This window comes from Vicugna pacos, chromosome 20 (assembly GCF_048564905.1).
Source record: "Vicugna pacos chromosome 20, VicPac4, whole genome shotgun sequence".
NCBI classification, from domain to species: domain Eukaryota; kingdom Metazoa; phylum Chordata; class Mammalia; order Artiodactyla; family Camelidae; genus Vicugna; species Vicugna pacos.
Window position 1 is genome coordinate 16,054,625 of NC_133006.1, and position 23,914 is coordinate 16,078,538.

The following is a 23,914-nucleotide window of genomic DNA, read 5'->3' on the forward strand; positions in this document are numbered from 1 at the left end:
CCCAAGGAGAGTAAAAAAGGAAAGGAAAATATAAATTGTGCCTCATCTTTCATTGAATGCTATATTTGTTATTCTAGAAAAAGAGAACTTACAAATGGAGAAGTACTAATAGAGCATCTACTTCATCCCTCAGGCTGTCCAGGGGGAAATACTTAAGAAAAATAAACATTTAATGGAAAATTAAAAGATCTTCAATTTAATTTTTAAAAATAGTTTTATACCAAGTATTAAGGATTATTAAGCAGACCAAGAACTTTGTAAAGTGCTTAACTTAGATGAGCACCCATGTGTCAAATTAATAAAATTGTTTAAAATGAGTTGGAGTAGAAACCAGCATCAGAGTCCTCAATGAGCTGCACACACTTGAAGGTGTCCCTGCAGTCAGACACCTCAGGTACCCAGAGGCAGCAGCACTAGACGCTGTTGGGAAGTTAGTATTTATGGAGATTTTTATTAAAGAAAAGAGTTCCCTGCTGCATAAGCCAATGGCTGTTGTGAGGGAAATGTCCCTTTGCCTTTAATTTATTTACATATTGGAAGTAGATGAATTTCTTAGTTGCAGCTTACTTTAAGTCAGAACATTCTAAAGAGAAGAGAGAACCAGGTAGAAGTTGACTAGATGCTGCCAAATCAAACCCAAGATCTCCTAACTGAACCTTATGGGCCTGCTTCTCTCCCAGGCAAGTAGTTCTAGGAACTCTTTGTAGTTGGCTGGTGTGTTTACTTCCTGCTGTAGCCAGCCAAGACGAATGCACCCTGGCCCTCAAAAAGGATTTTACCTCAATCTAGCTTGACCCTCATGCTTGTAGTTGCCTCTGAGATGAGCATCCGTGCTAGTGTTTAAAAAAAAAAAAAAGGAAAAGAAAAAATTAAGGCATGCCCCTCAACAGCCAGGAACTGAAGCTCTTATTAAATGGTAGGCAGACTTCTTGCCTGCTTTGATCCAGTCCCTCTCAGGCTGAGGGGGGCAGTGCCACACTGTAAAAAATTTCCAGATGTCTCTTAAAAGTGTCATGAATAAAATTGGAAACTGTAGAAGTGTTAATGCGTCCTATGGACTCAATAGCAGAGTTTATTTTTGTTTTTAATGGCAAGGCTTCTAGAGCCAGTGATTGTATGAGTTCCCCACTCTTGGCTATGCTTACAGTTCCATCCAAGTGCAAGAACTAATGAGGTGGGTTGGCTGGCCATGGGGCATGGCCCTAGCCAGACCAGCATAAACCTGAGAGAGGTCGACAGTAGTGCAGAATGAAAACTTGGTTGGGTGTGGGGGGTGGGATGTGGGTGGGCAGGGAGGGAAAAATGGAATTTGTTTTACTTACTGATAAAGCTTTGTGAACTAATTTTATACAATTCATAAAATTTGGTGCCTTGTACCCAGTTATGGTTTGCATGGGATTTAAAAGATTAAGGGAAAGGATTCTTTCTTGTCATTTCAAGTGGCAAATGGGTCTGTATAGTATAAAGGACATATATCAGACTTTGTAAAAGCACTTCATATCTCGTGTGTGAAAGCAAATTATTCTTACCAGCACGTTCTGAAATTTTACTGTAATGTCCAAAATCTGTATTTGATTATTCAGCAGATGTCTCCTTTTCAAGGCAGACTATATACCCCATTCTTTCTCACCACCCCTTTTATGTTCCAAACATTAACTCAGGCCTTTTTAAATCAGGCTGGGAGGGCTACCCCTTCCTAAACGTGTATGTATCCCTGTCTGGGGTTATAGCTTATGAATGGAAGGATTGCTTTTTCTAGCTGGTTGGGAGAGCACAAATGTTGAGAAAAAGGTCTTTTAGTTTTTCTAATGCTGAACAACTTATGGTAGAAGTCAAACAAAAATGGTTCCTCCTGAAGTGGTACCTTCCTTAGTTCTGAAGTTCTTTTGCACAAAATTTCAGGAAGCAGAGTAGAACATAATCCCCAATATGTGAACCTTTAGATTGTAAAGCAAACCAGTACACTGTGTAATATGCAGGAGAGAAGGTTCGAAGACTGTGTGCCAGCCCCCCAGCCCTGCTCCCTGGCAGGTGCTGACGGGTGTTGTGCTGAGTGGCTGTGGAAGAGCAGACCCAGCCTGCTCACCTGCAGAGCTGTAAACACAGCATGTTCCTTTCACCCCCAATGTAAGATTTCCACTGAGCTCGAGACTTCACCAAAGGATGTTTAAAAAGCTCACCACTCAAAGCACATTTGATAATTGGGTTCCTCAGCCTAATTACTGACCTAATTAGGCGAGGCAGTTATATCTTTGGAATAAAACCTCCCTTGGCCTCTTAGATTTTTACTGGGTAAGCGTGCATCTCTCTGGTGATTCAGATTCTTTTTTGAAGTTAGTACTAAAGCTGAAAATGACTAAATATGACTGTGAGTTTAGTTAGTATCTTCCATGTTTAAATTAACCTTTTTCTTGGTCTACGGCTTTGACTTTAACCACTGTACTCATTCAACCCACATAGTGCTCTAAATACACCATGGCTACTAGAGCACTGAGGCCAATGGTCATTTTTGTGGACTCTTTCCATATTTACTTCTGCTGGCATGTTTCTATTTCAGATCTAACTAGGTAAGAGATGTCATAGTACTGTGTTAACTAGTCTGGGCTAAACACCGAATGAAACAATGTAAAACTGACTTCCTTTGAAGAGAAATGTCATGTGCTGAAACAGTAAAAGCCAGCACATTAATTTACAGAATCAGTGATTATTCATCAGAATTTTTGAAAACTGTTGATTCGGTAGCTTTATCTGCTAAATTCTTATCACTTTCAGGAATTAAGCCAATGTAAATGAAACTTTACCTTGCTAGTTTTATGGCTTTATAAACCAACCAACAGTAACACTGTTACTTGAAGCTAAAACATTTGAGTGAAATTTGAATGCTTTTGGAAGCTGCCATGTCTTAATCTTGGTCAGATTTTGATTTTTAGCTTTGAAATTTTTTTTATCAAATAGAACTGTTCACAGTTTTGAGAGCAGGTAGCAGACTTCAAGGATGTAAGTTTCATTCTTATAAAGAATAAGAAGTGCTGGCATTTTGTCTTAGCAGTGGTGTCATGCAGGCTGAAGGGGCTTTTGGGTCTGTTAGGGCTTAAAAGTTTCCTTCTTGGTCACCATTTCAAACCTAAGCCTTGCTTCATGTGTTACCCTTCCTCATCTTAACAACCCAGTAAGATATAAACCTGTCAGAGCATCTGTTACCCCCATGCAGACCCTTAAAGGATCTTGCCTTCATGTTAAGCCAGACACAGGCCTGAATTCACACAAGCTCAAACTCCCTCCTAACAAATGCTGATAAATGCTCATAGAGAATGTGCTTTTCTTTAACATATAAAAAAGATCTAATTCTCTTAACAGCTTTCTTAATCAGATTTATGCCAGCAGGGTCAAGAAGGACCATTTTATCCTATTTACCTTTAGCGAACAGATAGCTAGACAGTATCTGTCAAATGTTAACAATAGGCTACTGTGGTGCATTTTTACTGATCCTCCTTTCCATTTCATGTCCTTTAATCCCACACCAGTTCCATGGGAGACTCAGCACGCAAAGGCAGTATGTACTTTTTTAAATGCCTCAAAGCACAAATCAACTAGAAAAAATTGCCAAGGGGAGCCTGTTTCTATGTCCACACCTTTCTAAGCCTACATGATTCTAGGTCAGTTCCTTACATAATCCACTTCCAAAGAACCCAATTCCTGGACAGTGGCATCACCACAAAAAAACTTAGGGTCAGAAAACATCTATTTCCTTGTGAAGGAAGCAGCTTCCTCAAGCGGTGTTACTTTAATGCCCACTGCCCAGGCTTACCTTGCCTCCACCTGCACATCACTGCCCTCAAAGCCCACCGTATTACAGGGACAATACCTCCCTGGTGCCTGGAAAACCCACCTGGTGCACTAAAATGCTATGCAACACCAAATGGCTTCTTCCCTTAGTACTACTCAAAAATGGAAATTCCTCCAGAATAAGCTTCATCCTATGTTAACATCAACATATGGTGGCTACAGTTTGTTTCTGTTTTTTATTTTTTTTTAAACGTGAAGCAAACCATTTCTGTTACAATCCATATTTGGGGGCTTGTTCCTGTCTCTTTTTTGAGTGTGAAATATAAATCATCTTTTTATGATTTTTGTAAATCTTGACTTTTTACACCTTGTTTTTGTAAGCCGAAGTTTCTTATTAAAAGAATAAAATGGCTATCTTGGTGTACAGTCTTTATTTCAGATATTTGTTAAAATACCATTAGATTATTCCTCAGGGCCAGAGCAAAGATCATCCCCTGCAAAAACTTAGGAACTATGTACAGAATTTTACAGAACAGAGGACAACACTTTAGCTGAAGCCTGCCTACCGACCAGTGAAGGGTGTTCTGAGTGGACTCAGCAAAGAAAAGGAAATCAGGCAGGGAAGGAAATCAAACTTCAGCTGTCATCAGGGCAAGTCTTGTGATGGTCACAATTGGAGGCTGTTTTTGGAAGGTTCGGGTACAGCACAGGGGTTCCGTGTGTCTGCAATCAAACAGGTGGCGTTAGAAATGTAAAATCACTGGAGGGAAATTGTTAAGAGACTCAAATACCTTGCAACATCTGGAAACACATTTAACTAGGAATAGCCAAGGGTTTTACATCAAGTCTCCTTCCTATTATTTTGTGAATAGTTGATATAAATTATTTCTTCTCGCAGCTTCTAGGACTCCTAACACAGGCAGACAGTGGTTAGTACTTACCTTTATGGTTACACCCCTGGCTGAGGTGCCATTAGGTCAATGTCACTCAAATTCCTGGCCAGCCAGACTCCCGCAGCAAAGAGCCCCAAATTGAGGATTAAGTTCCTGAAAAAAAGAATGCATTCCATTAACCCTGAGTCACATGTCTTTGGTTAACAACCATACTGGGGGGAAAACCTTCCCAAGGCAAAAAACACTTTAGAATTTCAGGAGCGTCGATCGTGCAGAGCAGGTTGCTCAAGACCCACGTGACTATTCAGCGTTCATTTCTATGTCTAATAAGAGCAGGATCAAATGCAAAGGCCAATCAAACATTCGTCCAGGGCCTGTTTACCGTTGACGTCCCCTCTCCACCCGGCGTCCCGGTGGTCTGGGTAAGATTCTCTAGACAGAACCTAGGGACAGAAAAGAGCTTTGGCCGCAGGGGAACTCTCCCGGTCAAGGACCTCGGCAAAGCACAACCAGAGCCACTAGGTGGCAAGATGTTGGCAGTATAAAAAATCCTGAGGGGCCAGCCTCGGCGAAGAAGGGAATTTGAGAGGTTGTGTATGTGGGCGCGAAGGACCAAAGAGGGTCCGAACTCCAGGGCTTTGGTTACCTCCGGAAGTCATTCCTATCCGTAGCGAAGCGGTAGACGCCCCGAAGCCAATCTCCCACGTTGTCTGGAATTTCTGGAGCTTCATTTGCCGAGGCCGCAGTGTTCACGCTGACGCCGCTGGAAGCCATAGCAGAACTCCGCGCTCCGCAAGGCCTCTCACCACGCACTGTGTCCGCGCCGGCGGATCACGCAACTTCCGGTCTCGCACTTCCGCCGGCTACCAGCCGGCAGAGGACGCGGTGGCTCGAACTGGGTCCCACCACCAGGAGGGATGGAGCGCCGCCCTGCTCCACCGTCCCCTGGTCGGGTTCCACCTCCGGCTCCCTCCAGGCCTTCGGCTTGCTCACCCGATCACCGTTACACGTGGTCTCTCAGTGATCACTTCATTGGCTCAGGAGGAGGATGCTGGGGATGTGCCTGCCCAGCCTATGGGGTTGGGTAGGGGCTCATTCAGCAGAGGATGCATAGCTTTGGGGAATGGGGTTCCCCAATAGAGTCTCCATGAAAAGTCAGAGTCATAGCGCGGACTGAAAGGAAACACTCCAACTTTGTCATCTCTCCACCTCCCCCAGCCATGACCTTGACGGTGTTCAGTATAGGAATTTTACAGAGGGAGGAGAGCTCTCGCCTTACAGATCACATGCCCTGCCCCCAGCTCCCCCAACCCTCTTTTCTCCGGGCTGCGCCACTAGCAAATGGTGCAATGCTTCCTGGAGGTGTCGCTGTCCCTAGTTTGGAGACTTCTGGAGGTCTCCCAGGGCCCAGGAAGGCGCTGGCCTAAGAAAAACCCTTCGGGTTCCGATTCAGAGGAAGAGGAGCAAGTGGGGCAGGGGGCGTCCTCCTTGGGATCAAGGGGCGTCTCCAGAAAGCCCTGCTCTTGTCCTTTGGGTGCCTCCGCCTGGTCCCCAGCTCGACACTCCTGCCCCGGGCTGGATCCAAGCATTCCCCTCCGGGTTTCCAAACCGGAGCTGGCGGCCGTGGCGAAAAGGGCTGCCCGGGAGATGGTCGCGGCGTTCCGCGAGTCACGTTCCCCGACTTCAGCTCTGCCGAGCCCCGCCTCCCCTGTTCCAGGCCGGGTCAGAAACGCTCATCTAAGACCTGAGTTTCCTCCTCCCAGACCCCGGCGAGACCGCCGCGAGAAGCCAGTCCCAGTCGGGGACCAGCCTCCTGCCCCGCCCCCGGGCCGTGCGCGCCGCCGCCGCCGCGGCGAGTCCTCTTCCCCCTCCCCGCCCCTCCCCTCCCCTCCCCTCCCCTCCTCCGCCCACCAGAGGGCGGCCGCGGCCCCAGCGAGTCCGCGCCGCAGCCCCAACTGCGGCGTAGGGTGGGTTCGGGAGGCCCTTGGAGCGCTCCGGCCAGGGACGCGCGGTGAGAGCTGCGGGCCCCAAGGCTCGGGTCTGGGGGTGCGGTGGGGGGACGGGGCCGCTGCTGGAGGGGCGGGACGGCGTGGGACCGGGGCGAGGGTCCCAGCCCGGGAGAACCCCCTCCTCAGCCCAGCCCAAGCCGCTGCCCCCCCTCCCCTTTGCACCTTTTCCTCTCTTACCCGGGGACGCCCTGCCTTCCAGCATCGGGTCCGGGCTCGAGCCGGCATTCGAATAGCGACTCTCAAAGCAGCTGGGGCAGCAGGGGCCGCCCCCCGGCAGGGCATAGCGTCCCCCGCCCAAGGGCCCGGCGCAGTCCTGGCAGCAGAAGTGGTTCTCGTGCCAGCGCCGTCCCTCCGCCTGGGTGCAGCGCCGGGAGAAGATCAGCTGGGAAAGGGAGAGGGGAACGGTTCATTCATTCATTCACACATTCATTCATCCATCCAGTAACTACGCCTTATACCCAGTTAACGCTGAAGCACGTCTACAGACATTCCCATTTGATCTACTCAACCACTCTCAGAGACAGGGAGGGCTGATTGGTTTAGCAGGATCCCCCAGCTAGCAGGTGGCACAGCCTGAAGAAGTGCGACCCGGGTCTCCTGGATGCCCAGGGTTGTGTGCTGCCTCTTGTGTGGACATTAAGAGAGCTCCTCGCAGAAGCAGGCACAGCACTGGGCAGCCGGCATACTGAGATGAACATCTGTCCAAGAGTCCCTGCTCTGGGGAAATTCTCTCAGTCCAAGAAAATTTGGGAGACTCTGGCTTGCAGTGGGGGAAGGCACAAAGGCAACGGGTCCCACGTTCCCAGAGCTCAAGTCAGAGCAAGGGGAATATGAAGGTCCCAGGCTAGTTCCTAGTTCTCTGTACCCCACTGCGTGGTACTGGAAGAGGCTCCCTTTACATCTCCCCGCGTGGGACCTTGGGCAGACCTCCTCCAACCCCTCCCAGGTCGTACCTGGTCACAAGCTGGGCAGCGAGGCCGCAGCAGCTCTGCGTGATGACGGCCACAGTAGAGACGCCCATCGTGGTAGAAGTAGATGAGGTTTATCAGGGTCTGGCCACAGGCCTGGCAGGCAAAGCAAGCCCGGTGCCAGCAGCGCTGCTCTCCTGCCCGTGCTGCGAACACTCCGTACTCTCCTGGCCTCAGCTGCTCCCTGCACTGCTGGGTGAGGGTGTTGGGCTGGTCAGAGGCCGCATGGCACCGCACCGCACCGCACCGCACCACCCTCCTACCTTCCCTCCTGGCTCTTTCATCACAACCCCAACCTAACTCTTCTCCCCATACCTCTGGCAAGCCCAACTCCACTGCAGGCTCCACCAAGAACCCCTAAACTTGATTTCCATTTTTCCTAAAGTTTGCCAAACTGTCGATCCCCAAACCCTTTTCCCCCTCCAGAGTCCCAGAAGCCAGCCCTTTCTGCAGAAGAGGGCAAAGAGAGGAGGAAAGGAAATATGGGGGGGGGCACTACATACCTTTTCACAAATGCATTCTTCAAGCTTGGGAGGTACCAGGCGGGCCACCCCCTGTCCCAGGGCCTCCCGCCTCCTCTGGGCACAGAAGAGCCGGAGCTCAGCCAGCTCCTCCTCCCCAAGGGCCAGGCAGTAGCGCTCCTGCAGAAATAGGTGTCCACTGTGACTGGGAGAGCCCCAACAGGCAAGACTGAAGTTTGACTGGAGAGAGAAGGTTTAGCTGCTGGGTCAACGGAAGGTTGTAAAAACTTGGAGAGGTGCAGGAGATAAGAGCCCAGAAGGACACTGAGAAGGAGAGGGAAAGACTTACTGGACTAAAGTCCACCTCAGTCTCACTCCCACCCACAGGAATGGTCATCATTCAGGTCCTGACAGCCCTACCGCACTTAGATCCTGGCTCCCAATGAGCTGTAGCTCAATATCACCTCCCACTGTATTTTCCTTCTTTCTTCCATATTCTCCGGCCTGTCCCCCAATTCAACTGTAAGCCTTTAGGCTGGGCATACATAGGGCCTCAATAAATACTTAACAACCATTCTTTCTACATTTGTACATTCCATTATCGGTTTCAAAAGCTGTTCATGTCCATTTTCTCATTTGCTCTTCAACTAAGCATTGTGGTGGGCAGAGCCGATGTTGCTGCATCCATTACATAGATCTGACAACTCAGGCTGCGGGTGGGGATGAATTCCCCCAGTTAGGCCTTAAATCCATATCCCCTGACTTCTGGACCAAACTTCTTCCCATAGTAAGTAAAGAGAGGGAGGCAAGAGAGAAAAGCTGGGGGTAGAGAGACCCACATCGCTGTCCTGCGGAGGGAGCTGCTGCAGGAGGGTCCGGAGCCCAGGCCAACTAGGGGCTTGTTTGGTGTCCAGGCCTGGGGACCCCAAGCTCAGATTTTCAGGACACTGAGGAAACAAAAGGAGACAAGTGGAGCTAGATTTTTCCTTCCTTACATTTCATTCCTCACCTCTTCATTGCCACCTCTTTTTGAAACTGGAACAACACTTCCAAGCACCCCCCTCCATTTGGAGAAACCCCCTTCAGAATCACAAGGGGATCTTGTGATCCACTCCAGTATTTCTGGTTTGATTGAGGCAGGTCGGGGGGGCACCCCCAAAACTGCTTCCCTTTCTATGCTTGAAATTACTCCCCTTCACTCCTTAGGGCAAAGCCTCTAGGTTCTGCTTTGACAACACAGACCCCCTAGGAGAGTATTCATGTATTCTTATGAATAAGTTTAAAGAAGTTGAACACTTATGTCCTGAGAGGGCTGTTGAGGGATTCCTGCAAAGAGAATGGGCTGCAAGAAGCTGGGCACAAAGGCTAATAACTAACTCCCACTTGTTGCAAATGGGAGGAGATCCAAGGATGGAGGGGATGTTGGTCTCAGAGGGAAGGGCAGGACTCCTACCACCAGAGCAGAGTCCTCAGCGTCCTCCACTGGCATGTGGACTGGGTGGCTGTCTGAGTTGACTGGCGGTGGATTTGGCTCCAGAAGGGTAAGCCTTTCTCCTTGGTGGGGACAGCCAGAGTTCAGCAGCGACATTGGTGGCAAAGTCTGCACAGAAAACAACAAGATGCCTCCCATTTATCTGGCCACTACAATGTGCTTAGCAGGCAAAGTGCTTTACAGGCATTATCTCCTTCAGTCTTCCCAACAACCATGTGAATTCGGTGGTATTCTTGTCCTCATTTTACAGATGGCCAAACTGAGGCTTGCTGAGCATAAAGGGTCTGCCCAAGGTCACACAGCTAGTAAATGGCAGAGCCAGATCTTGAGGCCAAGTCTTTCAGCTCCAGGGTTTCTGAAACTCAAACTCTGGGGTTTCCCAAGATTGGGATGGCAGAGACAGGAGGCCCATGGGGAAGGAGAGGGCATTCGGCCCTTCTGGTGAGCCTTTGGGCAGCCCTTGTTTCCCACCTCCCTGGCCGTAACTCCCACCGTTCCTCACTATGCTCTCAGCACCCAGTGAGCCTGCTTCCTCGCCTCTCCCCGCTCAGGCCCACTTTTCCTGTCGGTTGGGCCAGGTGAAAGGACCACGGCACCAGGAAGTCCTTCTTAGCCTCTCCAGCCCATACCAGCTCTCTTTTCCCTGAGCTCCAGAAGTAAGTAGAATGGATGTGCCAAGATTTAGCACCTAATGTTTCTCTTTGCTCCCTGTATCTCTCCCAGCTTCTCACCTGGTCTATAAGCTCCTCAAGGACAGAGGAAACACTTGTGCTTCTACCTTCTATCTGTAGTGGCAACTTCATTAGATAATTCTAAGTGCATCTCTTCAGCCCTTCTCTGGGAAAGCTCTACTACGGCGACAGTATCTCAGGGGTGGGAGGTGACTACTGAAGTAGAAATGGGGTGGGCTCTGCCCTCAAGAAGCTCATAGACTACTGGGTAAGACAGAGATAAAACCAGGTAGGATGGGGCCAGGGCTCTGGGCAGAAATACACAGTACCCTAGGAAGAAAAATAACCAGAGCAAAATTTTCTAGAATGTTTACTCTGTGCCAGGGATCATTCCAACATGTTACAAAATATAATCCATCCTCACATTAATCCTATGAGGTAGTTTCTATTATCCCATTCTACGGTTGAAACAAACAAAGGTTAATTAACTTCCCCAAGGTCGCATTAAAAGGCTAAGGGAAGCTTTAGAGGAGGAGGTTCCTTTTGAGAGCTGGGATGGATTCTGAGGGCAGCTGGGCACAGGAGGGCATCATCAAATCTGTGGCCTTTGTAAGACTCAGTTTTGGGGCTGGGAACAGAGTTTGGATAATAACAATTATATTGCTTCCCAGCCCCTAGTCCCCTTCCTGTGCCACCCATTCCTGCTTCCTGGCTCTACACCCATCTGATTCCTTCCTGTTCTGTCCCTCAGGTCAGGTCAGGTTTCCTGTGGAAGGTAACCAGGATGGGATGTTCACACTCAGGGCCAGGAGTAGCCACTTCCCCTAGCAGCACTGCCCCTGGGGCTCCAGGCAGCAAGAGGTGCTTGGGGGAGGGGGCGGGCACAGGAAGGGGAGCATCTGGGGCCCTAGAGGGGACTTGAGACCTCTCTTCCATGTTAGTTCTAGTTTGCATGAAATCATTCCACACAGAAACAAAACTCTGAAATTAGCCCTCACCCCTCACCCTTCATCCCGCCTGGGCAGCATAACTCCACCTCCACTTAGAACCAGAGCCCACCTTACTAACTGGCTAGATTCCTTCCAGAAGTCCCCTCCTTAGAAAGGGGACAGGTGCAACTGGGCTCAGGAGTTCTACGTTCCCAACCCACCCTTTCCCTGAAGGGCAGGGTCTAGGGATTGGGGAGGGGGTGGTGGGGAGTGGTGTAAAAGGATGGGAAAGTTTCCCGAGACAGTGAGAGGAAGAAGGGGTAAAATGTCTGGTCTGGCCAAGCCCCCTCTCGACAGAGCCCCAGTTTTTTCTTGGGCTTCGCGGGGCCCACCTCCGAGGCGGGTTGCGGTGTGGTTCCATCTGGCTGCTGGGAGTTTAGGGGAGGGGATGGGACTCCGCTGGGATCTCACCCTTGCTGCGCGCCGGTGTCCGGGCTGTTCTGTACAGACCCCGCCGTCGGGCCCCTCACCCAGTCTCCACCCCGAGGCCTCGGCGCCAGCCTCTGCCCGCCCAGCCCTCCCTCTCCCACGCCCCCAGTGGGCCCTGCCCACCTCTCCAGGGCTGGGCTAGTAGAGCCGGACGGCTCGGGGAGGGGCCTTGAGCTGCAGACTGAAGGAAAGCATTTGTAGGATCTCGGGCAGAAAGTGTTCAGGCTCCACTGACCCCACGCCCATAGGCTTAGCGCCGAGACCGCGTCCCTGCGGGCGCGGAGCACACAACCGGAAGCCACCGTTAAGCCGGGTCCTCACGCACTAGCTGAACAGAACGCCTTTCGGAGCCCGCAGGTCCCTGCAGACCCTCCTTCTGGTCTCCTGGCCCCGCCTCTCTCTGTGTGTCCCCACCTCCATCTAGTTCCCTCCCCCTTGTCCCTCCCCTCTTTCTGGGGTCCCTCGTCCTGCCCTTCTCCCTTCCGTCTCTTCAGGCTTCCCTCCCCACCCATCTTTCGTGTGTCTGCCCACTGCCCCCGGCTCCGGTCTTTTTCTGATCCTGAAAGTAGAAATCTTTGGTCCCACCTCTGGTCCCCTCGGCCCTGCCCGAGTCCCGCCCTCGCCCCAGGCCCCGCCCCGCCAGGCTCGCTCAGCCGCTGGCGCGGAGCGCCCTCTGGCGTCTGCGCATGCTCCCCGCTCCCTACTGCAAAGTCCTCCAAAGGGACTTTCTAGGCTGCGCGCCGGTCGCCCCCGATCGCGTCCGCCCGCCCGCAGCGTCTCGTTGGTGCTGCCGGTGACCTCCGACCCCGCGGCTCCGGGGAGGTGGAGGCGTTAGCTCCGGGCGGGCGGCGGTTGCTGCAGCGGGACCCGGGAGCGGGGCCCGGCGCCGCCCGGGCCGCGGGGCGATGTGAGTCGGGGCGCGGCGGGGCGGGGACGAGGCGGCTCCACCGAGGCCGCACCGCGCCGCGCCGCAGTCTCCGCTCCCTCCCAAGGAAGCCCCGGGCGGACGGGCGGTGGAGCCCCGGGGCTGGGGGCGGGGATCCAGGGACGACGCATGGCCCCAACCTCCTCCATTCCTCCCCGGTATCGAAATTCCCCTGTCAACCCTGCTACCTAAATTTGCCTTTGACCCCCTAGAACCACCCCACCCCCACGCCTCGGACACACCTTCGCGTATCCTGGAGTCCTCAGAACCCCCTCACTCCTGCGAATTCCCCTGATAGGTCCACAGAACTACCATTCTCTCCTGGATGCCCCCAAATTCTTCCACCGCCCTGAAATTACTGAGTCTTCATACCCCCTATTCTTGCACCATGCTCAAATCTAAAAAATTTGCCCAGGTCTCCCGGGTCTCTCTCATACATTTTTAGCCCCCAAAACCTCAAACTCCCCCCCCTAGTCCACACCAATCTCAGACCAGAGCCCCCTCCTCTGTCCCACCCGATGTAACCTCCCTCATTGGGCTGTCATGGTATATCCTGGTATCTTAAAGAGAAGTGAAGGGGACAGGAAAATGTGGAATACCCTCCCCCATCTTGCACCCTTTAGTTCTTGGTTTCACCCCCAGACTCCCTGTTGGTGGCTCAAGCCCCAGTATTTACCTAGCTGCCTGTCTTTAGGCTCTGTACACCTTCCTTAGCCTGGTGCCCCCTTCCAGATAGTAAACCAGATCAAGAGGGTGGAGGTCTTTTTACCTGGGAAGTTGTCCAAGGATGCAGAACACAAAGGGCCCTGGGAGATGACATTGTTTTATCAGAGCAGGAGCATGGGATTTCAAGAATCTCCAGGGTCCTAGGTTATCGACTTCTCCATCTAGGACTCACATTACTGAAATTTTGGTTGATTGTTAGCATTTATGTTAAATTTTAGGCCTTTCAGAGCTTGGAGAACAGAGTATCTATCAAGCTTCCAAACGTGAGATTGAAGGAGGTTGTCCGCGAAGAGGAAAATGTTGGTTTTAGTGATGTTCTACATATTTACTTCTAGAGGTTATTCCCCTTCAAAACTAAGACCTTGGGATGAGAGTTGGAGGTGGTGGTGGAGCGTGAATTAGGCAGACTCTCCCATACTTAGTAGCAACAAAAAAGACTAGAATAATGGTTTCCTGAATTTTAAGCTAGCACCCTTTCCAATACATCACAGTGTCTTTTTGAGAAAGCTCTCTGTAGAATTCAAGTTCTGTGCAAAGGTAAGGTGGCGATCTTAGTATTAGTTGTAACAGGATTCAGATGGGGGCTAGAGGTGACCTAAAATGTCCTGGGCTGCCTCAGACTTCAAACTCACTGATGCTAGGGGAGTCTCTCCTCAGTCTGGTCGTGGAATTTATGTTCTCTTTGCCCTTGATCTGACTTTCTTCATTGGTGTTTCTATATTACTAGGACCTGGAATATCCAGGTGGGATGGACTGACAGCAAGTCAATTTCATTAGCAGTCGGGGGTGAGGATGGAAGGTTTCCACTAACCTGTGGTCTCTGTCTTCTATGCTAGGTGAGCCCCAGGTGTGTCCCAGGGAGATCCAGGTGACTTCTCTGCAGACTGCTTGCCATGATGCCCCACCAAGAACGGGGGGAATAAAGTGGGGGTCCTTCCCCATGCCCCTCCCATGGTCAGCTCCCCGATGGCCTGGGTGAGGTGAGACCTGTGTATAGGAGCCACTTTTCTGGAGTTTCCCAATTTAGGAGGAATGGAAGGTACAGGTCAGGGTTGTTCAAGCTTTACACATTCAGTGGAAGTTTGAGAAGGACATCTAATCATACCGATTCATTTCTTGCAGCAAATTGCAACTCTGTCACTTCTGGTCTGGATTGGTTCCTGCGCTTGCTTGCTCCCTTAGGTCACTGTAGCCTAGTGGTATCCTCTCTGTCCTAGGCACAGGCCCGACTCTTCTGACATCTAACCCGAGTGCCATAATCTAGGAAGGAAAAGCCAGATATTAAAGCTTCTGGTCTCCCCTTTAGACAAAAGGGAGAAAACTCAGTGGGGTTATCTGTTTGTTTGTTTCTTTTTTTTTTAATTTGTTTTTTTAATGGGGGAGGGTAATTTTAGGTTTGTTTATTTTTTAAAACAGAGTTACGGGGAATTGAACCCAGGACCTTACGCATGTTAGGCTTGCACTCTACCACTGAGCTATACCCTCCCCCAGCATTTTTTTTTTAATGGAAGAAATACCTTCTCAAGATGATAAAAATAGTGCTCTGTTTAAATGCTCAATCTTCTGAATGTATCTTTTGACCATAATGTAACATCTCATTTGAAGAGAACATCAAGAAGATAAATTTGAGGTGGATGTTGGAATGGTGGTGAGGAAGGAAAAGAGAGGATTTAGATGATGTGGGAAGAGTGAGGTGGAAAAGGAGGAGCGAGGAGAGAAGTCCAGGCCAAAGTGTCTGGGACGCCCAACTTCCAGTTTCTTTGCTGAATCTGGATGAGGGCCCTCAGCTGGCACCCAACTTCTGATGCAAATCACTTCTGCATCCCTACTTTTATCCTGGCTTTTCCTGCTGCTCAGGCTGCCCTTCCCTATCATTACCTCAGGCAGGATCCTACATACTTCAAGGTCCAGATAAAATGCCTCTGAAAAGCTCTCTCCATCTCCCTCCCATTCACCCCCCCCACTCCGGGTCAGCATTAATCCTTAACATGTCCTAACTTGAATTAATGTTTATCCCATGTGTGTCTGGCCCTGGATTGAGAGCGTGAATTCCTTAAAGGAGGGACTGTGAGTCTTAGAGTAGGTGATCACAGCGAGGTGGTTCTGCCCGAGTTCCCCAGAGCAGGGCTTTTTAGGCCTGACCTCGATGACCTTCTGTCCCTTGTGTTTTTCTCTAGGGTGGGCCAGCTGCTCTGACACCATGGGGAGCTGCTGCAGCTGCCTGAACAGAGACAGTGTCCCAGACAACCACCCTACCAAGTTCAAGGTACCCATAGTCACCTCCTCTGCTTTGTTCCCAGCATGGCCTCCTGGGCTCGGCCAGAGCTGCCGAGTTGTCTCCGCCTCCCTAGAGAAGGTGGAGTGACGGGCTGAGATTGTGGGCTCACTAAGACTTCTCAAGCTCAGGACCTCAGAGGAGGCCTGAGGAAAAGGGGCCCAGGCCACTGCCATTTTTGTGGATCCTGATGTTAACTCCAGTCTTGTTAAGTTCAGTCTTGACTGAAGACATGCTGTACTAGAGTAGCAAAAATTGTGCTTTTAGGATGTTCACTCCTGTCAGTGTGTCTTTGTAACTTTATAGCCTTTTTGGAGAAAACAAAAGTCTGTGTTTGTGAATTAATATATGTCAAGTATTTAAAACAGTGCTTAACACATGGCAAGCACTATATTAGTGTTTGCTGTTTGCTTTGGGAAGCTAAAGCCAAGCGGGATGGACCTGCGCACCCTCTCCCCCGGCCCTTCCACCTCCCTGTAGGGGGCGCCCCCTCCTCACCTGGCATCTTGAGGCCCAGGTTTCTCCTGCTCACCAGAAGAGGGAGCCCACAGCGTGGGCGTGCAATTGGTGGAGGCCTAGATATTTGTTCTGCCTTGGGCTAGACTTTCCCAGGTTTGGCCCAGAGAACTTGTTGTGGGTCAGCGGCACTGCTTCATCCATGTCCCAGTAACCTTGTGGCATTCCCAGGGGCTCACGGACCCAGACACGCACTTGTTGGACTCACTCATTGACCCTTCTGTCCCCTGCCCCGCCCCCCCAGGTGACGAATGTGGATGACGAGGGGGTGGAGCTGGGCTCCGGAGTGATGGAGCTGACACAGAGCGAGCTGGTGCTGCACTTGCACCGGCGCGAGGCTGTCCGCTGGCCTTACCTCTGCCTGCGGCGCTACGGCTATGACTCCAACCTCTTCTCTTTCGAGAGCGGCCGCCGGTGTCAGACAGGCCAGGGTACGTACCAGCTCCTGCCCCGTGCTGGGATAGGGACTTGTGCACCTGGGATAGGTACTGGGACTGGAAGTCTGTTCACGTGGCCGGTGTTGCCCAGAGAAGGGAAGGGTCATGGCCAAGAGCACACGGAACTAAGTGGACTCCTAGGACAGTGCTGTTTCTCTTCAGTCACTGCAGCCCCAGCCTGAGTCAGCTTTGTCAAGATGCTAGCTGCACAGCCTGTGGGAAGGAGCCAGTGCTCCCAGGCCAGAGTCTGCCTGGGAAAACAAGAGATTCCTCCTTCCTCCCTCTGTTATTCTACTTTCAAGGGCCCCAGTTGCCCCCTAAGTAGGCACAGACTTTCTTCTGAGCCCCTAAGCCATGTACCCTGGACTCTGTGTGTAGTGAAAGGCCAGGCAGGGCTCTGGCTGCCTTTGGGCTGTGTGGCATGGGAATGATAGATTTGGGAAGACCAGGTTCTGGGTTCCTGGTGCACACAGTAACCCTCACGAGGTTAATCTTCATCTCCCATCACCTGTGGGCAGTGGACTGTGATGTGCTCTTTCTTCCCCCTCTTTCTCCCTGCAGCCAGAGGTCAGGGAGGGGTGGGTTGTTCCGTAAAGTCAAGGCTGGAGCCAGCCATGGCTCTTTGAGGGGGCAGCATGGTCTGGGCTTATCTTTGAGGTCCCAGACCTAAGCTCTGCAGAAGAAGTCCCGCACGGGATTGTGTTCACTGCAGTGTGGGCTTGTGACTGCGGTGATGTGATGAGAGCACTTCTCTGATGAGGCCGTGGACACAACAGTGCATCTCTGGGGTTGTGTTGGCTGGGGGAGCCTTCCCCGCTGTGCATCTAACCCTTGGAACTCATGAGGGAGCAGCAGTTAACACTGGCTGAGCAGAGAGAGGGGAGGAAGGGCCTTCCGTGCTCCCGGTGGTGTTTAATCCACACTGAGGATCCCAGGGAGCTCCCTAGGCCCCAGTACAGAGTTCTCCTAAAACTCCAGGCTTTCCCAGCCTTTTCTAAGCTCTTGGCATGTCTTGGTATGAGTTAGAATAGAATGAGGAAATAACAGTCCTTCTCTTCCTCTCCCTTTTATCCTTCCCATCCCATTCCTGCAGACCTTATAGCTCAGCCTAGTTTATTTGTCTTGTTTAGATATATACACACATACATATTCCAAGTAGTCTCCCCCGAGTCCTGGGCCCCACTGTTACAGAGGGGTGCAGCATCCCAGGCTGGACCCAAAGGGCATCTTTGGATCCCCTGAGTCCTGAGTGCTCAGCCCAGTCCTGCTGTTCCGGGACTATGAGTTGCTGCCTTGGAGTTTGAGAAGCTGTGAGGCTGGCTGCGTGGAGGAGCCGCATTTGTCCTCTAGCGAGTCGGCCCACACTTTCTTCCTTTCTGCACCAGAGTTCAAGCTCCTTGAGGTCAGGAGCCTATACACAGTAGACGGTTGCTCTCTGGCCAGGTGCTGGGCTAAGTACCTAGTGAACAGCAGTGAGCAAGCTTAGAGGCTGATGGGCGTAGAGCTGAGGGCTGGTGCCCTGGCGGAGCTCAGTTTTTCTGGGGAGTAAGGGATGGCAGTGAGAGGAAGAGGGGGACAGCATGTGAGGTGGAGTCGTCACCCATCTGACTGGACCTTAAGACGATAGTGATGAATAGTGTGTATTGGAGGCAGGGGCAGAGGCCTGGACCAGCTCCTCCCTTAGCTCTTGGATTTTGGAGGCTGCTGGGGAGAGTGCTCAGGATGAGGGCCTCTCTTGCCCCCTGCAGGCCTGGGACTGGAGTTCAGGGACATTTCCTGAGCTTCGTGTTCCTGTTCAGCCTCTCTGGTCCTTCTCTATAGGACACAGGATCATGGGAGCCTCATTTCTTCCTCTCCTTCAGGGATATTTGCATTCAAGTGCTCCCGGGCCGAGGAGATCTTCAACCTCCTCCAGGATCTGATGCAATGCAACAGCATCAATGTGATGGAAGAGCCGGTCATCATCACCCGCAACAGCCATCCTGCTGAGCTCGACCTCCCTCGGACCCCCCAGCCTCCCAACGGTGAGGAAACTCCCCTCTTCGGCACCCTTATACTCATGCACACACATGCACAAGCACAGGCCCAGGAAGCACCAGTCTTGGGGCATGAGTCAGGCAGGCAGGTCGGGGGATGGCTGGGTGAGCCAGGCTTCCAGGACCGTTGTCCATCATCAGACAACTCCTGGGGTTGGATAAGTCCTGGCCTTGGCCAATCAGGTAACTCAAGCTGAGGCTGGAGAGTCCAGGACCTTGTATTGACGGATGGTCGGGGAGCAGACAGGAAGACATTGGGTTTCCATGGAAACAGCAGTCTGGAGCTGTTTCTCTTTCTTCCTGCTGTCTACTGGGTCATACCCAGATACCTTTCCTGATGGCTGGTGCAGGCATCTCTGCCTGTGACCGTGTTCTGGAGAGGTTCCCACAATTTCTGCTCATTTGTTCACTGAACCCACACTGAACCCTTGCTCTGTGTCCTGCACGCCATCGGCTGTCTTGCGGGCAGAAGAAATAGAAACAAGGTCCTTGACTTGGAGGAGCTTCCCTGGAGCTCACTGGCAGAGCTGGAGTGAGGTGAAGGGACGGTGCAGTGCCAACACGGTGTGCCTGACGTGCTTCAGATAAGGTTATGATGGGGAAAGTGGGGTTCATGCTGACTTTGAGGGAAAGGGCAGGGTTTGAAGAACAGATACAAGGTGAAGATAATGGGGGACGGTCAGTTCAGCTGGGCTGACCCCCATGGGGGCCTTGGGAGTGTCTCTCGCCAACTTGGCAGAGTCCCAGGATGCCACACACACGGTAGCAGGTGGTTGCCAGGTGGTTTAAGGCCCCCTCATCGCCTGTGTGCCCAGCTCTAGGCTACACCGTCTCCAGCTTCTCCAATGGCTTCCCTGGCTGCCCAGGGGAGGGCCCACGATTCTCAGCGCCCCGGCGCCCCTCGACAAGCAGCCTGCGACACCCCTCGCTTGGGGAAGAGTCCACCCATGCCCTCATTGCCCCAGATGAGCAAGTGAGTGAGTGGCTACCCCGCATCTTCCCATGGTCTGGGTGGGGAGCGGGGATCAGGAAATACTGCATCTCCTCCCAGCGAGGATCATGGGAGGGAAGAAGATGATAGGGTGCCTTCATGTCCCAGGAAAGGGGGGCAGCTTCCCTGGAAGGTTTGGGGGACAAAGAAGAGAGGGAAACGCCAGCTCTTTTTCCTGTACTTCTCTTCTCTCATCCTGTCCCCTCCGTTCTCTCCTTCCTCCCTGCCCTTGGACCCTTCTGCCCCTCGGACTCTTCCCCGCAGTCCCACACCTACGTCAACACACCGGCCAGCGAGGATGAGCACCGCAGGAGCCGGCAGTGCCTGCAGCACCTGCCTGAGGGCCGGGCGCCCCTCGCCCCGCAGGCCCGGGGTCCTGACCAACGGGACCCACAGGTGTTCCTGCAGCCGGGCCAGGTGAAGTTTGTGTTGGGCCCCACCCCGGCTCGGCGGCACACAGTGAAGTGCCAAGGCCTCTGCCCCAGCCTGCATGACGCCCCCCAACACAACAATAACAACGAGGGCCCGTCCGAGTGCCCGGCCCAGCCCAAGTGCACCTATGAGAACGTCAGTGGGGGGCTGCGGCCCGGGGCTGGCTGGAGACTGAGCCCGGAGGACCCGGGCTGGAATGGCCTCGCCCACCGCCGGGCCGCCCTGCTGCACTACGAGAACCTGCCCTCGCTGCCGCCCGTGTGGGAGAACCAGGCCCAGCCGCTGGGGGAGGAGGCCGGGGATGATGGAGACTCACGGGACGGGCTCACCCCCTCGTCCAATGGCTTCCCCGAAGGCGAGGAGGACGAGACCCCACTGCAGAAGCCCACCAGCACCCGGGCTGCCCTCCGCAGCCACGGCAGCTTCCCTGTGCCGCTGACCCGCCGCCGAGGCTCCCCGAGGGTCTTCAACTTTGATTTCCGCCGGCCTGGCCCTGAGCCCCCGAGGCAGCTCAACTACATCCAGGTGGAGCTGAAGGGCTGGGGTGGAGACCGCCCCAAGGGGTCCCAGAACCCCTCAGTCCCCCGAGCCCCTGTGCCCACCACCCACCCTACCCGCAGCTCAGACTCGTACGCCGTGATTGACCTCAAAAAGACCGTGGCCATGTCCAACCTGCAGAGGGCTCTGCCCCGGGACGACGGCACCGCCAGGAAAACCCGGCACAACAGCACCGACCTGCCTCTGTAGGGACTTCCCTCCGCCTCTCCCCGCCCAGCCTCTGCCTCCGCTCCTGCCGAAACCAACATGCCCAGGGCTCAGGGTTGCCTCGCATGAAGGGCCTGGAGGTGGGACCAGATGCTTCCCCGCGCTGGCCAGAGTCCCCAAAGATATATATCAACCACTGAGTCTCCTGGTGTCCGAGCTGGGGACAGAAAAGAGGCGAGAAGGGAGCCACGATGTAAACTGTGAAGGGTCCCGTGATTGCATTTCGCCCCCTCCCGTCACGCCCATTTGTCTCGTCTGTCGTCTGTGTGGTTTTTTTGGTTGAAATTTGGAAACATTTTGTACCTGTTGATTTTATTTATCAGTTTATTTTTCTATTTATTGTTTTAAATGTAATTTAACATATTTATTATTAATATAATTATTTTTAAATTCCAGCTTGGTGGATGATGTCACATTCTTAGGGAGTCTTTTCTGGCATGGTGCTGAGCTGGGAGTAGGGGAGGTCTGTCAGAGGTGGGGCTTTGTTCTGGGAAGTGTGGTGTGATTGTAGTGTTTGTGACAAGTCACGACCATTTCTTTTTCCCCTCCAAGAAGCCCTGGCCCAGAACTGAACGTTGCCAGGGATGGTTGCTTGTCAGAGTGACAGGACAGCTAGAGTCCTAGATGCAGAAAGGAGATCTGTAAGGAAAATGGCCCTCTTGAGATAAAACCCTGACCCTCTGAGGTTGGCCATGGGTGGGATTTTGGGGGGTGGAGGTTACACCAGATTCACCTTCTCTGGAACCCCTCACTGATCCTCCCTTCTGCCACCAGGTGGGTCCCATGATTACCACTCTCCTTGAACACCTTGGCCCAAAGGTGGACCCTGGATCCTCCTTCAGCTCAGCCAGCATGGCTAGCTCAAAACTAAATGTTCAGAAACAGCAAAAAAAAAAAAAAAAAAAGGGAAAATGGTGTAATATGTAACTAAATAATCTGGCTTACAAACTGTGACTTTTCCAGAGAAGTGCTCCTTGGGAGCAGAATCTTTGGGGCTTCTCTGCCTTATCGCAGGGCTGGGGTGCTACCAGAGCCACCACATCTGCACCTGCTGAAAGCCAGGGGTATGCACAGAGTCGAGTGCCACCCACCCAGGGCTGTGTTTGTAGAAGCTCCCTTTCCCAGTCCTGAGGCTGCTTTGTTCCTCTTTTCTCTTACCAGCCTTCCTGCCTCCAAGACTCCATGTCTATCTCAAACCGCTGAATAGTTCATCTCAAGGAACTCCAGTCTGTGATGAGACACTCAGGGTGCTGGTGAGGAGTGGGACCAGTGCTTGTTTGAGACTTAGGGACAAGCCTTCTTGGCTCTGGTCGTTGTTTGTGCCCCATCTCCCTGCCCTGTGGAATGAGCAGAACTGTCTTCACCAAGGAATATTACACCTGACTCCCTGCCCTCCTGGTGTCCAGAACAGCGCTGTCTGGGCCTCAGTTCCGTGTATACCCTCTACCCTGGGTGGGGATTGGACCAACCAGCTTCCAGACCCCTCAACCTTAGGTGTCACTCTCAGGAAAACGGACAAGGAGGGCTGGCCACAGAGGATGTGAGAGGCCCTTCAACCTGGGGCTCAGCATGCAGCTGGCACCAAACCCTTCTCTCCTTTACCTCCTTTTGATCCCCGGAACTGAGCGATCACCCGCAGCAGGCTAGATTTATGCATGTCTCCCCACGCTGCAGGGAAGTGCTGTCCTCTCTCTGCTGCCCACCCAGGCAGCCTGCTTCTGCTTTCTCCGTGTCCTCCCAAACTCCCCCTATTCCGTTTGGCCTCCACAGTTAGGAGCAGTGGGTTCTCCAAACAGGATCACCAAGATAGGCAGGCATGGCCATGCCAGGACCAGGCCCAGGGACCCTGGCCGTGCTAGTGACTTCCCGCTTACTCGTGGTCCCTGACGTGGGGAAGCCAGGAACTTGGCTTGAGTCAGGAGAGCAATAGCTTACTCGGCTGTTATCTGGGCTCTCTTGAGCATTTGGTTACCCCAAATGGGCCTCATTCAGCCTTTGCACTTGGAAAACGCAGAGCTAGTTGTGAGAAGTAGCCAAGGAGATAATGAGACCACTTTGGAAGTAGACAAACCTGGGCAAGCTGTCTTAATCCAATTGTTCTCCAGGAAAAGACAAAAAACAAACAGGTAGTCACAACTCTTCCGCCCCCAACACCAACCTCAGGCTTATTGCTGCTCCTCTGCTGAACAACTCGAAGGAGCAGTTCATGTATTCAGTATCTTACAATAACCTATAATGGAAAAGAACAACCAAAAAAAGAATATATGTATGTATATAACCAAGTCATTTGGCTGTACACTTGAAGCTAACACAATGTTGTAAATTAACTATATTTCAATTAAAAAAAAAAAAGCAGTTCAACCCTACTCTCAGGGATCGCCAGAGCCTGGTCAGACCTGGGGGGGCTCCCCCAGAGCAAGTTGTAATCCTTCAGGCTGCATATTTGTGGGGCACTGGGTTGGGGTCCAGGATATGTCCCAGGAATTGGCTCCCAACCCAGTGTGGCTGCCAACCTTCCCTGTCCCTTCCCCAGGTCATTGCCTCTAACCCATGAGGTCTACTGCAGGAATTTTCCTCCGTTGGCGAGGGTGGGGTGTGAGTGGATGGCTTTCCTGGCGGGAAGGGGTGGGCAGGAGTGATGCCCAAGGGGGAGACCATGGCTCCTGTGTTTGAGCCTGCCCTGCCAATGTCGGGGTGTGGTGTGCAGATGGAATCCGTTTCCAGCGCCATCATCATCCAACGATCATCACCTATGGGGTGAATGTTTGCTGAGTGCTCAGTTCTCTTCTTTAGAAACAGGCCCTTCCCACCCCCTGGGCTGCCCTCAGGAAAGGACAGGAGCCAGCATCCTGTCCAGGAGTGACATTTCAGGTCAGACCAGGAGGGGCCCTCCCGAGCCCACCCCTGGGTAATAATAATAATAGCACTTTGCAAGAGTATAAACACAGGCGGCTTTCCACAGGGCCTGATGGACCATTTATCTCTCTCGGCTCACTGGGCGGGATTGTTATCACCACAGTGCAGAGGAGGAAGCAGGCCAAGAGGTGAAGGGACTTGCCTCAGGCCATGAAGTTAATTAGTGGCTTGAGCTGGGGCTGCCTGCCAGTCGTGTG

General features: G+C 52.4%; 3 protein-coding genes across 9 annotated transcripts; 1 reads left to right on the forward strand and 2 right to left on the reverse strand.

Moving 5' to 3' along the window:
* Window positions 1-4,200: 4,200 nt before the first annotated feature.
* TOMM6 (translocase of outer mitochondrial membrane 6) lies at window positions 4,201-5,657 on the reverse strand. Its single transcript, XM_006202014.4, has 3 exons — window positions 5,326-5,657; window positions 4,728-4,832; window positions 4,201-4,509 (listed from the first exon to the last, which is right to left on the reverse strand). Exons 1-2 carry the CDS (start codon window positions 5,451-5,453, stop codon window positions 4,736-4,738), a joined length of 225 nt encoding a protein of 74 aa, XP_006202076.1. The 5' UTR covers window positions 5,454-5,657; the 3' UTR covers window positions 4,201-4,509; window positions 4,728-4,735.
* Window positions 5,658-5,860: 203 nt separating this feature from the next.
* PRICKLE4 (prickle planar cell polarity protein 4) lies at window positions 5,861-12,276 on the reverse strand. 6 transcript variants are annotated; one of them, XM_072945021.1, is made up of 7 exons: window positions 11,822-12,276; window positions 9,571-9,717; window positions 8,957-9,064; window positions 8,160-8,357; window positions 7,642-7,848; window positions 6,866-7,070; window positions 5,861-6,387 (listed from the first exon to the last, which is right to left on the reverse strand). In XM_072945021.1, the coding sequence occupies exons 2-7, from the start codon at window positions 9,703-9,705 to the stop codon at window positions 6,014-6,016; spliced, it is 1,227 nt and encodes a 408-aa protein (XP_072801122.1). In that variant the 5' UTR covers window positions 9,706-9,717; window positions 11,822-12,276; the 3' UTR covers window positions 5,861-6,013. The 6 variants fall into 6 exon arrangements, with proteins under 6 accessions (XP_072801122.1, XP_006202238.1, XP_015092937.1 ...); XM_006202176.4 differs by lacking the exon at window positions 11,822-12,276 and adding an exon at window positions 11,681-11,769 and having other exon boundaries at window positions 7,642-7,845; window positions 8,160-8,297; XM_015237451.3 differs by lacking the exon at window positions 11,822-12,276 and adding an exon at window positions 11,681-11,769 and having other exon boundaries at window positions 8,160-8,297.
* A 177-nt stretch (window positions 12,277-12,453) lies between these two features.
* On the forward strand, window positions 12,454-21,196 carry FRS3 (fibroblast growth factor receptor substrate 3). Of its 2 annotated transcripts, XM_072945024.1 has the most exons (7): window positions 12,454-12,605; window positions 14,186-14,329; window positions 15,527-15,615; window positions 16,385-16,571; window positions 18,440-18,601; window positions 19,429-19,586; window positions 19,869-21,196. In XM_072945024.1, the coding sequence occupies exons 3-7, from the start codon at window positions 15,550-15,552 to the stop codon at window positions 20,781-20,783; spliced, it is 1,488 nt and encodes a 495-aa protein (XP_072801125.1). In that variant the 5' UTR covers window positions 12,454-12,605; window positions 14,186-14,329; window positions 15,527-15,549; the 3' UTR covers window positions 20,784-21,196. The 2 variants fall into 2 exon arrangements, with proteins under 2 accessions (XP_072801125.1, XP_072801126.1); XM_072945025.1 differs by lacking the exon at window positions 14,186-14,329 and having other exon boundaries at window positions 12,480-12,605.
* Window positions 21,197-23,914: the final 2,718 nt, after the last annotated feature.

Excerpts from the sequence above, each read along its gene's own strand:
- PRICKLE4 (XM_072945021.1), bottom strand. The coding sequence starts at position 9,705 with ATGTCGCTGCTGAACTCTGGCTGTCCCCACCAAGGAGAAAGGCTTACC. Across the intron at positions 8,358-8,956 it reads TCCCTCCGCAGGACAGCGAT|TCAAACTTCAGTCTTGCCTG; the intron begins GTGGGTCTCTCT and ends TTCTCTCTCCAG. Across the intron at positions 7,849-8,159 it reads AAGAATGCATTTGTGAAAAG|CAGTGCAGGGAGCAGCTGAG; the intron begins GTATGTAGTGCC and ends ACCCTCACCCAG.
- TOMM6 (XM_006202014.4), bottom strand. The coding sequence starts at position 5,453 with ATGGCTTCCAGCGGCGTCAGCGTGAACACTGCGGCCTCGGCAAATGAA. Across the intron at positions 4,833-5,325 it reads GATAGGAATGACTTCCGGAG|GAACTTAATCCTCAATTTGG; the intron begins GTAACCAAAGCC and ends TCTTTTTTTCAG.
- FRS3 (XM_072945024.1), top strand. The coding sequence starts at position 15,550 with ATGGGGAGCTGCTGCAGCTGCCTGAACAGAGACAGTGTCCCAGACAAC. Across the intron at positions 16,572-18,439 it reads CCGGTGTCAGACAGGCCAGG|GGATATTTGCATTCAAGTGC; the intron begins GTACGTACCAGC and ends CCTCTCCTTCAG. Across the intron at positions 18,602-19,428 it reads GACCCCCCAGCCTCCCAACG|CTCTAGGCTACACCGTCTCC; the intron begins GTGAGGAAACTC and ends CTGTGTGCCCAG.